At 41.3% G+C, this 14,301-nt stretch overlaps 1 protein-coding gene across 1 annotated transcript in view; it reads left to right on the forward strand.

Moving 5' to 3' along the window:
* The window catches only part of MEGF10 (multiple EGF like domains 10), a 179,342-nt gene that overhangs the window by 121,296 nt on the left and 43,745 nt on the right, over nt 1-14,301 (forward strand). Inside the window, exons 9-10 of the mRNA XM_043586764.1 lie at nt 7,507-7,719; nt 13,670-13,844. Of these exons, the coding sequence (XP_043442699.1) occupies nt 7,507-7,719; nt 13,670-13,844 (388 nt within the window). The remainder of the gene's footprint in view (nt 1-7,506; nt 7,720-13,669; nt 13,845-14,301) is intronic.

Raw genomic sequence — 14,301 nt, forward strand, 5'->3', positions numbered from 1 at the left:
CATAATGGTGTGAAAGGAAAGGCTGAAGAGCCCAGGGAATACCTTTGCTACTACGTGTCTGTGACTGTTCTATAATATTCCAGAGGCGTCTATAAGGTATCAATGTGTTCGACAGATTTTTTTCCCAACTCATTGTGTGGAAATGGAACCATCAACAGTGATGGTGAATTGAAGACAGACAGCATTAAAATAAAGAAATAAAATCCCAGCTATTCAGAACCCGTGATAAATGTTTCGTGCTCAACAGTTGAATGGCTGGACAGCCACTTTTTACATTTTAAATAGTTTTTGATAGATTTATCAAAATGTGATAAATTTACCAAAATTGGATGTGTATTTGGTTAGCTTTAAAAAGTATGCTGGGCATAAAGTTACCTTCTTATGATTCAGTATTCCATTAAGAATACCAGTCATTTCCCTGTGGAGTAGCGACCAAGTGAGATCCAATGGGACTTTGAAGATTATAAGAGCAAATGAATGGCTGTGTTCACCTGGCCCTTCCATCCACTGTCATTTTTTGTATCAGTGAAGGGTTACCCTAGACGGCTTTGCACACCTTACTCCTTCTAATTTTCTCTTTCCTCTCTTACATCCTAAAAGACCAGATAACCAAGCTTTTGGGATGTGTGCATACAATTAGAGAAAAAAGACTTGAGAGGTAGGAGATTATAATGGCTCACAACAAAGATTTTTTGGAACCTGTGTCCTTAGATACATCCTTATCGCTAAAATAATTTTACTTTCCTTTGGGGTTGCTCTCAGGATTCAATAAGTACATTAAAGTGGTTAGAACAGTGTGGAAGCTTACAAATATTAGCTGTTATTATAGTTGAGTGATTTCTCTGAACTGTACAAATACTAGTGATTGTCAATTTGAGTGATGTCTGGGGACCAAATAAAAATTAACTATCATTATTTTTGATGATATCTGTGACCTAAGAATTTCTTCAACTTTCTTCCCTCATTATTTTTTTTTTCCAAAAGGCTGATCTGTTTTTGACTTTTAAGAAGATACTATAGCACTAATGGAAATCCAGTAAAATGTAAATGGCAGTTATTTCTAGATTGTGGGAATACTGGAAAATTTGTTTTCTTGCTATGTAATTTCTCTAACTTTATATAATCAATATGTGTTTTTATTATAATTTTATTTTTATGAATATATAATAATAAGTATAATTTAAAGTAAAAAAATAAAAATAAACAAACTTTGAAGAAGAAAAAAAAAGAAAAAAATATGATGCTATATAGTGTGGTCCCTCACTTCCCCCTCCCAACTTAGAATTTGTACTTTCGTATTAAATTTATTTCTAAGTATTTTGTGTTTTTGGGAAAATCCCATTTCAGTTTCTAATTGGCTATTTCAGGATAAAGACAGGCTTGATTTTGAGTGTTTTTATTTAGTCTCTCTACCAAAATTTTTAATTAATTCAAATGTTACTTAGCAAACACTAAAGTTATTTTATCACCTACCAAAGGAAAAAAAAAGATATTTGTCTCTATAATATTTATAAGGGTTGTTTCATTTATTTGTACTTAGAAGGGTTGTTTCATTTTCTTGAAATAATTGCATTAATTGAAACCTTTAAATCAGTGTTGACAAACAGGTAAAACTGGGAACTCCTGTCTTCTTCCTAATTTCATTGAAAATGGCTTCAGTGTAGTTTCATGCTCATTACTGGTTTTTAGTAAAATTTTTCATGCTTGGGTGTTTTTTTTTTTAATCCCTGTTTTTATTAGGAACTTTCATTAGTGTTATCTATTTAACGTCTTTAAAGTTAATGAAAGGCTTCATTAAAGGCTTTTCATCTTTTGTTAATGTAATTATGTATTTTACCTTTATTTTTTGATGTTGCAAATTATTGACACCTTTCAGAGCATGGTTTTTGTAACATGTAACTGAGCTTCTCAAAAAGTTTATGTGACCTACATCCTGGCTTATTGTTATATTTTGGATAGATGAGGATAATAGCTTTGTCTAATATTTTAGGGCACTAAAAAATTAAATACAGACCCTTGAAAAATTCAGAGGTTTGGGGCACTGACCCCCTATTCAGTCGAAAAATTGCACGTAACTTTTGACTCCCTCAAAACCTAACCTAATAGCCTACTGTTTAGGGAGCTTTCCTGATAATATAAACAGTCCGTTGGCACATATTTTCTATGTTATATGTATTGCTATACTCTTAGAATAAAGTGAGCTAGAGAAAAGAAAATGTTAAGAAAATCGTAAGTAAGAATATATTTACAGTAGCAGACTGTATTTATAAAAAAAAAATCAGCATATAAGTGACTTGTGCGTTCTAAACCCATGTTATTTGAGGATCAGCTGTATAATCGTTTTTCTTGTCCTCTACTGGTTTAAGTCTCAAATCTGAGGCAACACAAAGACAACAAACATATAAGGCAAACTTGTAAGGCGAACGTATAATGCAGACTTAGACTCATCTTATTTAGAATGCAGGGGAGGGGGGGATAACAGCTAATTTCCAGGTGAATTTTAGATTAAGGCAAGGAAGGCGACGAGCCAAAGGAAGACAAGGAAGTTGAAGAGGGAACATCTTCTTGAGTTGTTGTTCCACTAACTATTGTTTTTCTGGTGACTTGACAACATGATTTCTGTTTTTTGTTTTTTAAAAAAAAATTTTTTTTAACGTTTATTTATTTTTGAGACAGAGAGAGTCAGAGCATGAACGGGGGAGGGTCAGAGAGAGGGAGACACAGAATCCGAAACAGGCTCCAGGCTCTGAGCTGTCAGCACAGAGCCCGACGTGCTGCTCCAACTCACGGACCGCGAATCATGACCTGAGCCGAAGTCAGCCGTTTAACCGACTGAGCCACGCAGGCGCCCCTGATTTCTGTTTTTAATTATACCATGCCCATCTGGGTTCTGGACACACACACACACACACACACACACACACACGGCATGCACTTTTGTCACCACGATTGGGGAAAATGAGCAGCTATGGGGCAGTTTGTGGTGACAGTAGCTTTGAGGGCCTGGGGTCTTGGCATTTCCCTATTTTAAGAAGTCAGCGTAACTTGATCACTGAGGTTAGACCAGAGGGCTGCTGCCTGGGGGAGCAGGTATCACCACTGGTAGCTGTCAGCAGAGCATTTCCAGGATGTGGGGACGCACTCCCAGCCACAGTAGAAGCAGAAAAAACAGAACAGACACCTTGTAGGCAGGCAGAGAGGCTCATGGGATGCCCAAATAATAGTCCCTGGGGCTTGTGGACAGTTTAGGAGGACATTGTGGTGAGGAACTGTAATGTGGCACAACCAGGCAAGAGGGAAGATATCTATCTATATCTATATCTATATCTATATCTATATCTATATCTGTATCATCTATATCTATCTATCTATATATCCCTTATATCCCCCAAATGGAGCTAAGTCTGTTTGACAAAGACTTTTAACTCCGCTAACCTGAAAGGTATAAGCTACGTCATGATTGCTTTTATTTTCCAGATAGAACATGTCTACTTCTAGAAAGATATCCTACCATCTGGTGGTTTCCAGATTCTCATGCACATTCTTCTGAAGGGGTTGAAAGAGTGTTCTTCATGCTAGTGGGTCACCATGGAATCGCTCAGACCTTTGGGGTCCTTTCCTGTAACTGGTGCTCCATTAAGAGTGAGCTGCATGGAGAGATCTGTGCCTCAGTTCGGCTGTCTGTTAAGGTGAAGCCAAGATTGTCTGGCCATGCCTGTGTTCCCTATTAACCTGCAAGTGAAGAAGGAATGTGGGTCAGAGGAGGTAAAGTCAGAAATTACAGACAGGAATTGGGCTGGGGGGGAGGGGGATGCGGCTTTGGTCTCCAATGGGGGAACTTTCCGGTATCTAGGATTGTGGAAAATTTGGCTGTTTTCCAGCACTTTTTATATTTCCCCCAGAGCAGTAGTTCCAGATGCTTGAAAGGCAGGCAGCTGATCCATCGATCCCAGATTTAATGAGGAATGCGATTCTTTCCCACGAAATCATGGTTTGGCCCAATTATTCCAAGCCCTCTAGGGAGGGAACGTGCTCAAAAGGACCAGGCAGAAAGGAGCTGCCACCCCTTATATGCTAACTCACTTCCTTTTCCATCCATTTGTAACAAGATGCAATATAATAATCAAAATGGTATTAAAATAAGCCTTCATTGGTTTGGGAATTGGGGTTGTATTTTATTATCTCTACTTAAAGCTTATCCATTTTTTTTTTCCAATCCCAGAGCATTATTCAGAAACAAAAATGAGGGGCGCCTGGATGGCTCAGTCGGTTAAGCGTCCGACTTCAGCTCAGGTCATGATCTCGTGGTTTGTGAGTTCAAGCCCCATGTCGGGCTCTGTGTTTACAGCTCAGAGCCTAGAGCCTGCTTTGGATTCTGTATCTCCCTCTGTCTCTGCTCTGTCTCTCTCTCTCTGTCAAAAAATAAATAAACATTAAAAAAAATTAAAGGGGCACTTGGGTGGCTCAGACGGTTGAGCAACCAACTTCGGCTCAGGTCATGATCTCACAGTCTGTGAGTTCGAGCCCCACGTCGGGCTCTGTGCTGACAGCTCAGAGCCTGGATAGAGCCTGCCCTGGATTCTGTGTCTGTCTCTCTTTCTGACCCTCCCCATTTATCCTCTGTCTCTCTCTGTCTCAAAAATAAATAAACGTTAAAAAATATTTTAAAAAATGAAAGAATGTATAAACTCCAAATTTCTATATTTCTGCTGTGGCCACTATTTATTGCCATATCTTTATCAGCCTCTCTGCTGTCTCTCCTAAGAACATCTATTACCTCTTTTACTAATTCTTAAGATAGATTTTTTTCCCCCATTGCTCTGCCTGGGACCACAAAAACAACATTAAGGGCATGAAATTCATTGAGAATGATGCTTCTTTTAGATAAAGGGGCCAAAAAGGGAGATAAGTCTGGTTGACAAAGACTTTTAACTCTGCTAACCTGAAAGGTATAAGCTACCTCGTGATTGCTTTTATTTCCAAAGATGGAAAATGTCTACTTCTAGGAAGATACCCTACCACCTTGGTTTAGTAGATGGAAATAGACATAACTGTTATTCACAGGATTCTCTTACAAGTGCAACATTGATGAAAAAGAAAGGAGACTATGAAGTGAGCTTTACATAATGGCTACTTCAGTAAGTAAAATTCAAATGGCTTTTTGCCATTTATAATACAAACTAGTACTATGTTTTATTATAGCTTAGAAAGGTAAATATGGTCCAGGACCAGTTATTATGGATTTTGTTTTCCCAAAGAAAAGGAAGTCTCTGCCAAGATAGGATGAAATATACACACTGTTTCCCTGTCATTTGTCAGTGGACAGACGTTTTTTCCAGGCTTCCGATCTATACTCAGTTCACCCACTTTTAGAGCTAAGCTTTTTACTAAGTTAAAATCATGGATCCCAAAGCTTCACATTTTGTTAGTTTTCAAATCCATATAAGAGAGAGGAAGCAATGTTATTTCACCTTGTTTATCTTTATCTTTTTGGGCTTGAATTGCAGGAAGATCTGGATGAACAGGTTGCATAGTTGTCTTACCATCCTTTAGCCGAGCCATGACGAGGCCAAATTACTGTACTTGAGCATTTCTTTCTCTAAAGTTTACATCTTTAAGGAATAAACTAAGTGACTTGGCTTATTAAAGCATCTTACAAGTTAAAAATAGAGTACCCTTTAAAAATACTCTGGTCTAAAAATAGGTATACTCCTGGGTAACCTTAAGACACACATCTGATTTTATGCTAAGTGATAGTTACTACAGAACTTTGCTAATGATCTGTTGAGCAGTTGATCTGAAGATTTTGCCTCTTGACAAACATACCTAAAGATGGTCTTAAGAGTCAGGTGAAACCATGTTTACCGGAGGCTCCTTTCCTTTTCTCTGTCTCATGAAATACATGCTAGAGCCAGGCCTGACCAGAAAAGTGTCAAAGGGATCTGGAGATTTATCTTCTACTCTTAAATAGAATCCCAGCCAGTCTTGGTATTGTTACTAATCACGCCCCATAAAACATAAGCAAACCTTGTGGAAAATGTTTGCTTTTCAGCCCCTTTGCCAGTGCCTTTAGGTATCCTTGAATTCATTATCTTGAACTTGCTGTTGGCATTATACTGGTCTAAAAAAATGCAGTGCTGACCTACCTTTTTGACCGTGGTTCTGGCATGACATGAGAGCCACATGGGAAGTGTCTGCTGATATCCACAAAGTGTACCCTACTTATGGCCGGCACTTGGCTAGACGAGACCCCATCTCACTCTCCCTTGGCAGGAAGTGCTCCTTCTGTTTCGGGAGGCTCTGTGAAGTCACCTTGCCAGGTCACAAAGAAACTTGGCTGGCTGGACAACTGGTCATGCATTCTATGGCGTGATGAGAATTTTCTCTTCTCCATCATACTTCCTTGCGGCCACTTAGCTTCCCACCTGATCCAACTTATCCAGACCCTGTCCTTCCTTTAGGACCAGACTCTAATGTTATTTTTTACAAGATAAAGTCAATTTTGGGGACCGGATATTTTTTCCCTGCTGTTGGTCAACCCTTCTTACGGAGGACGATACCCCACTTTGCAAAAAATTTGTGCTAGGAAACTCCGTGCGTCTCTAAATCTCCTGGCAAGATTTCCCCAGGTGGAATCAAGGAATCCTGATAGCTATAGCTCTGACTTCCCCGGATCTAAAGAGGACTGTGTTTATTAAATGCATAACTTTCTTTTTTTTTTTTTTTAATTTTTTTTTTAATATTTTTTTCAACGTTTATTTATTTTTTGGGGGACAGAGAGAGACAGAGCATGAACGGGGGAGGGGCAGAGAGAGAAGGAGACACAGAATCGGAAACAGGCTCCAGGCTCTGAGCCATCAGCCCAGAGCCCGATGCGGCGCTCGAACTCACGGACCACGAGATCATGACCTGGCTGAAGTCAGACGCTTAACCGACTGCGCCACCCAGGCGCCCCGAAATGCATAACTTTCTAAATGAGGGGCAATTATTGTCATTCAGCTTTGAAAAGAGCAGACACATGGCTGAGATTAAATACTGATGCCACCGTGAAAGCCAAGAGAATTAACGTTGTTTGAAATATGCCACGAAGTTTTATCGTTAAAATGGGGAAAGCATCTATTTCAATATTTTAGTTTCCTAATTTGGGCAATAACTCTTCTCCCGTTTTCGGTATCTCCTCAAGTGATATATCTGTATCTGTGTCTATATCTATATATCTTTAGCAAGCACGAGGTAAAAAATGTTCTTCCTGTGGCAAGTTCATAATTTTATTTTGGTTTCGTTTTTGTTATTCCTTTGAACAGACTCATACTGCTGTTAATACTATCTGTAGCCAGAGTGATTCAGCTTACTGCTTTTATACCTGTAACGGGACTGTCGCGAAAACAATGTATCAAATGCGAAAAGCAGGTTCAGTTTATACATCACAAAGCCTATCAGAATGGACTGTGTATTTTTACACGGCACTGACTAATCTGTCTTCTGCTCCCGCCTCCTGCTTGACAGGTGCCAGGACGAGTGTCCCGTTGGCACCTACGGAGTTGGCTGTGCGGAGACCTGCCAATGTGTCAATGGAGGGAAATGTTATCACGTGAGCGGTTCGTGCCTCTGCGAAGCAGGCTTTGCTGGCGAGCGTTGCGAGGCGCGTCTGTGTCCAGAAGGGCTGTATGGCATCAAGTGTGACAAGCGGTGTCCCTGCCACCTGGATAACACTCATAGGTGAGGGTTAGCTGCCCCTGGAAGGATGTGTCCTATTACAGTTTGAACTGCAGTGACCACTCTTTGGAAGGAGAGATTGACAGGGGGATGCCCACCCTGAGGCCCTTCCTGCCTCTGCATCATTCTGGGGAGGAGCCACTAAGTGAGTGGAAGAATTCTTTACTTAGTGGGTGACAGCCCAGGCCGGAAGTGCTCCAACTGGTAGAGGCTCTTGGGTGGATATCAAATTCTATTCTCCATCGATGGCCATTGCCAAAAATTAAATTTGCTGAGGTTCGTAGAATGTTTCCCTAAGAGGGGGATTCTGTGACATTCCCTTAGAAGCAAAGATGCAATGAAAGACATGAGTTAAGCCCAGTGTAGTACGTAAAAGTATCCCAAAAATGGTTCTCACTGCAGCATCTTTGACATGACAGCACATCTGTGTAGAAAAGAAGGGTAGCGGTAGAAGTTTCGTAAAAGTGTTTCACATGTGGCTGTCACATGTGAAATATGTTTTCAGAATTGATTACTCTGACATAGGACTCACAGGGGCCTTTTAGCTCAAAACTTTCTCGAAGAATTTAAGAACAGGAAACCATGATCCCACCCACCGTAGTGTTCCTTGCCTACCCCTGAAAACATCTTTCTACCCCATTTCTTCCTCTCCCTCCCCCAAGGACCACATACTTATCACTTAGATTCTGGGTCTCCTTTGCAGACTGCCGGAAAAGCTCGGTCTGACAAAAATGTAGTGCATTATATAGCAGTTCAAATGTTACAAGAATTACTTATTTGAATTCCGCACAGCTGTTACTTCGTTTATGCTCCAGAAAAGTAACTTGTGGCCACGTCAAATCTCAAATGCAGAAAAGGTAAATGTAAATAGAAGTGTGCGGTTGGTCTCTTCTTTAAACCATTGTTAGGAACGAAAAAGCAGACTTTGTACTATAAGGGAGCAAACGAGGGAGAGAGAGAGAATATTTGGAATACATTTTAGTGAGACATATCAAAGAAGTGCATTCCTAATGTATCTCAAGCAACTTTGCAAACTGCTTTAATCAACTTTGGTTTTCTTCATTGGAAAATGTTGCCACTCTTTACGTGACAAGGTTAAGTAAACACTTGGTGAGTGAAAATGTGTTTCCTGGAAACACAAGGTTCCTTTGAACCAAGAGGTATAGAATCTTTGTATTAATTGAAAATCTAGCTTGTTCATTTTACCATTTAAATGTGTGTGTGTGTGAGAGAGACAGAGAGACAGAGAGACAGAGAGAGAGAGAGAGAGACAGAGAGAGGGAGAGAGAGAGAGAGTGAGCAAGCTAGTGGGGGAGAGGGGCAGAGGAAGGGAGGGAGAATCCCAAGCAGGCTCCGTGCTGTCAGTGCAGAGCCTGATGTGGGGCTGGATTCCACAACTCTGGGATGATGTCCTGAGCTGAAATCAAGACTCGGGCGCTTAACTGACGGAGCCACCCAGGCATCCCAGCAGTTGATTTTTTGCTTGACTATTTGAGCTGGGCACATCTTGGTGGTCCTTCTGCTTTTCTCCTGGTATTCAGCCGGCAGATCAAGTAGAGGTTGATTGGTTCTAGAATTCCCCCCTCACTTGTCTACCATTTGGCTGGTTGATGGGTGCCTGAACCACATGTCTTCAGCAGCTAGCACCTTAACCTTGGCTTTCTTTCATAATGCCTGACTTCCAAAAGCAAAAAGAGGTGGAAAAGGCCCCAATGTGCAAACACTTTTCAAACCTTTGGTTATCTCATATTTGCTAACATCCCTCTAGTCAAAACAGGTCTACACCAACTACAGTTTCAACTGATAGGAGGAGTTGCGAAGAATGTGTGGCCATTGTTATTTTTGCAGTCTATCATAGGGTTGAAACTAATTTAAATCTATTTATAAGTGACATTTCTGTTTTCAGGTATAGCCCTATTATAGAGCCTTAAGACATTCGCTGTGGCCTGGACTTTTCAGCTGAAAACTAGCTTTTATGGTGGAAATGATTTTGAACAGGAAAATAAAATTTGAAATTTATTAAGATTCCCCATGGGATATGTATATTAGGTCTTATTAATAAGGACTTTTAATAGCTGGGGGCAATCAGGATGTGCCTATTTGCAAATGCCACATAATTGTCATTACATTTGAGCATTAATAACATCTAAGGAAATGAATAAAAGGAAGTTCAAGGACTCATTCTATTTTAGCCAATATTGTATTGGACCCTTGTAATAATTTGCTGTGAAATTGGAAGTTTTACCAGAGTATTTGTATCTAGTTACATATGTGATGAAATGATAGGTATTCCTATACATGTATAATCCTATTTTCAGATACACAAAGCAATCTGTTCTGTAGAAAGAAAACGGATAGTAGCGTATTACCCTTCAGCCTCCAGTCTGCCGCACTAACATCAACACGTAAATCTCATTACCAATTAATCTGCCTGCCTGAGAACCCATCAAATGCCTCCAAAGTGCTCTGGCTTCCTACATCTAATTACAAATTACAGAATACTAATTTCGGTGTCAATCAATCTGAGAACCAGTGTGCTGAACTAATACTCACTAGGGGGCATTGAATATCAATTTCTGTGTCTGCCTGTAGCTTAGTTCAATTCCCTGTCCCCAGATAATCTATTTCATTTAACATTTATGTCTATACCATGAATATGACTTTCTACTTTTCAATGTAAAGTAATAGTTTCTACAAAAAGATGTCCTTGTAACAGTATGTTGAAATAACGTCAACGACTTCAACCAATCCATGGCTTGAAATATTTCTTTTCCTTTTCTCAATTGTCAGAACTTTCTGAAGTTTTAATTTAAATTTATTCCTGCTTTTGCACAATACAGGCTTTTATTGCTCCTGCTGTCCCATTGATCTTTGCTAAATCCTAAATTGTAGCCATTTTTTTTCCCATAAGTAGCCCACCTAGCATGTTGCTACCCAACTTTTTCTTTGATGTAAAAATGAATAAAACTGGGTTCGGTTTTGATTCTGCTCTACCCGTGCTGGGCTTTGAACAAATTACTCTTTCCAGGTCCCTGTTGCCTTATTTACAAAGTGGGTGCCTACCCAACACGTAGAGTAGTTTTATTAACTTTAGGTATTAAACGAAATAATGCACATGGATTGTGGAGCATGATGTTAGCTCCTATCCAGGGCTCGGTAAATGCTAGCTGCTGGCCCATGCATTGATTTACAGTGTCATCATAAATGTCACGTAAGTGAGTATTCCCTGAAATTCATGGTGGTTCCCTTTCAGCCACATCGTTGATGTTTTAAAAACTAATTCTAGGGTGAATCTTGCCTTTCAGTGCAGGTGTGCAGATTATCGTTCAGTCCTGCTGGATGACTCGGAGATATGGGGGAAGCAGATCCATGTGGGAAAGCAAGAATTCACAGTCAAATCCCACTACCCCTCAGCCAAGCTATTTTCACTCCCTTAATCAGTATTTGCTGTACACCCACTGTGGGCTGGGGACAGGTAATAAAACATGCTTGATTCTTGCCCTCAGGGAACCCCCAGTCTAGAGGGGAAGGAAGACATGAGTCGAATGGAGAGGGCCAGGCAGAGAAAGGGGAAATGGTACTCTAGTCATATGGAATAAACAGCCCATGTGATGGCTTTACATTGGCAACGCTCAGTGCTTTCTTTTTTTTTAATGATTTTTTTTAGTGTTTATTTTTGAAAGAGAGAGAGAGAACAAGCAAGGGAGGGGCAGAGAGAGATTTAGGCACAGAATCCGAAGCAGGCTCCAGGCTCGGAGCTGTCAGCACAGAGCCTGACACGGGGCTTGAACCCACGAACCATGAGATCATGACCTGAGCTGAAGTCAGACATTCAACTGACTGAGCCACCCAGGCACCCTGACACTCAATGCTTTTATCAGTAAAAAGAAATCCATTGCAGTTAAGTGTAGTAATAAAGAGAGAATAATGACTAAAGAAGAGGTTGGGGAAGTAGGCAGTGGCCAGATAACAATGACCTGTGGGCTGTATTTAGGGTGATCTTATTTCTAGGGTCACAGGGACTGTTTGCATTAGGGCCTGTTCTCTTAATGTAATTATGAATAATTCCCTCTTCACTGTTGAAAATGTCCTGGTTTAGACAATAAATGACACAGTCACTTGAGCCATGTTAGCATAGATTTTATTCTAAGTGTAGTGGAAGTTTTTGAAGAGTTTTAAACAAGAATGATAGGATAGCATCGACTTTTTTGGGTGACAAGGCATGAGTGAATGCTGGTGTTAGAAGGCATAAGGCTGTCCCGATTTTCAACGCTAGACGGCCGTGGCTTCGGGTAGCATGGTGACAGGGAGGAGGGAGAGATGATGGTGGAGGCAGGGTATTGGATTCTAGTGATGAAGTAGATAAGTGGAATGAGGGAGGGGTTACCAGGAATAACTCTGAGGTTTCTGCTTTAAACAACTGACTGGCTGGTGGTGCCGTTGTTCCGGTGAGGTGATTGAGAGTAAACCCTGGGGAATGAAGAGAGGGAAGAACAGACTCGGTATTTGACATGCTAAGTTTGAGATGACGGTGCCCAGTGTTTGCTCAAGGATAAGGAGCAGATAAGTAGATCTGAGTAGGTCTAAGTAAGACCTTGACACTCAAACCTTGACTTGACACTCAAACCTTTCTTTTTTTAAAAAAATATTTTTTTAATGTTTATTTATTTTGAGAGAGACAGAGCATGAGCAGGGGAGGGTCAGAGAGAGAGGGAGGCACAGAATCTGAAGCAGGCTCCAGGCTCTGAGCTGTCAGCACAGAGCCCGACGCGGGGCTCGAGCTCAACGAAACGTGAGATCATGACCTGAGCCGAAGTCGGATGCTTAACCAACTGAGCCGCCCAGATGCCCAACTAACACTTGCCTTTTAAGTCCAGACCTTCTATACCCAAGAACCCGTGTTCAATGTAGAGTGGTCCTTGGGTATTTCTTCATAGCGTGTTCCCTGAGTCATGATTCTGACAGATGCCTAGGCCTTTGCTTGTGGACACTTAGTTGCGGCAGAAGAGCAAAGCATCCCACCCACAGGGGTGCAGTGGAGGCCCTCGCTGGACAGACTGGGACGTCAGGCCGGAGAGGTTGTGTGCTTTCACTAAGGTACCCAGGTGGTGGGAGAGCTGGAGTTACATCTCAGCCTTCCCCTCTCCCAGCAGATCATTCTTTCTAAGAGTAGAAAATCTATGGGTTGTCTTCAGATGAGAGTCACTTACCAAATTTCGGGATGCGACAGTGGGTTCTGTTGTTGGCTCTCATTAATGGGAGGGGGTTTATCTCCACCGGGGGGAGGAAGACCGTCTTTAACAAACAGTGTTTCAATTGTGAGTGGAGCCTGTTTGATGGTTGAGATTCTCCTGTGGTGAGAAGCACATGTGTTTTGCATGCCACAGAGCGCCCTATTGTGTCAGCCTCACCAACGCCTGCCTCTCGGCGCAGCTGATGTGTCCATTTGCTCTGGAGTGACAGCTGGCCGCCTGGCCTGTCAAAGCAGCTGCTGCTTCAGGTAGGGACAGCTGCGCCACCACCAGGTACAGGGAAACGAGAGAGGAAACAGGCCAACCAGGTCACTGCTTTTGGAGTCCCTCAGCCATCACCCTGCTTCACTGATTTGGTATTGTTCATTGGACGGAGTCATTCTTGAAGCCTTCTCATCTAGTTGACCTCTCGCCGAATTAGCGCTTTCAGTTTATGAAAATCACAGTGAGTTCCAGACAAAAGGATGTGGTTGTGATCGTCTTCCTGTTAGAGCGTGATGCCGATTTCACGCAACATTTCTGCGGTACCAATCGGGTTTCAGCCAATTAATTCAATCATAGCAAGCCTGGGAATGAAATTTAAATTACTGTGCATGGAATCACCCACCCCTGAATTGCTCATGGCTAAGGCGACATTTGCATGGGCCTTGGGTGTCATGTTTACCCGGGAGTGACTTTCTCCTTTCATCCGTGTCTCTCAGCTGTCACCCCATGTCTGGAGAGTGTGCCTGCAAGCCGGGCTGGTCGGGACTCTACTGTAATGAAACATGTTCCCCTGGATTCTTCGGGGAAGCTTGCCAACAGATCTGCAGCTGCCAAAATGGGGCTGACTGTGACAGTGTGACTGGAAAGTGCACCTGTGCCCCGGGATTCAAAGTGAGTGGCTCTGGAGGGAGGAGCCGAGGGGTACGACGTGGAGCATACTGATACCATATACCATATGTGACCTTTTCTGACATACAAACAAAGGTGCTAAAATCGGTCACATCATTAGCAAGAAAGAGAGTAAAGAGAGAAGTACTGATAAGAAACATAAGTCATTCTCTTAGAATAATGATGGGAGAGCAGGTAAAGCTATAAATGTAGCATTGATATTAATGATTTCCTTAATATATGTCATGGCTTAATATATGTCATATATATATGGCTGTATTTTAATTATTCCTTACATAATTATTTGTTTCCTTACACTATTCTTTTACTACGTTAGATAGACAACAAAGAAATGACTTTTCCAAGTAGGGTATATACTATTGTTAATGGCTTTTGTCTTAACCTCGTGCAATTTGAAGGCACAGAATGTATCAAGTTAGTATTTATTGTGTATTTGCAT

This window comes from Prionailurus bengalensis, chromosome A1 (genome assembly GCF_016509475.1).
Source record: "Prionailurus bengalensis isolate Pbe53 chromosome A1, Fcat_Pben_1.1_paternal_pri, whole genome shotgun sequence".
NCBI classification, from domain to species: Eukaryota; Metazoa; Chordata; class Mammalia; order Carnivora; family Felidae; genus Prionailurus; species Prionailurus bengalensis.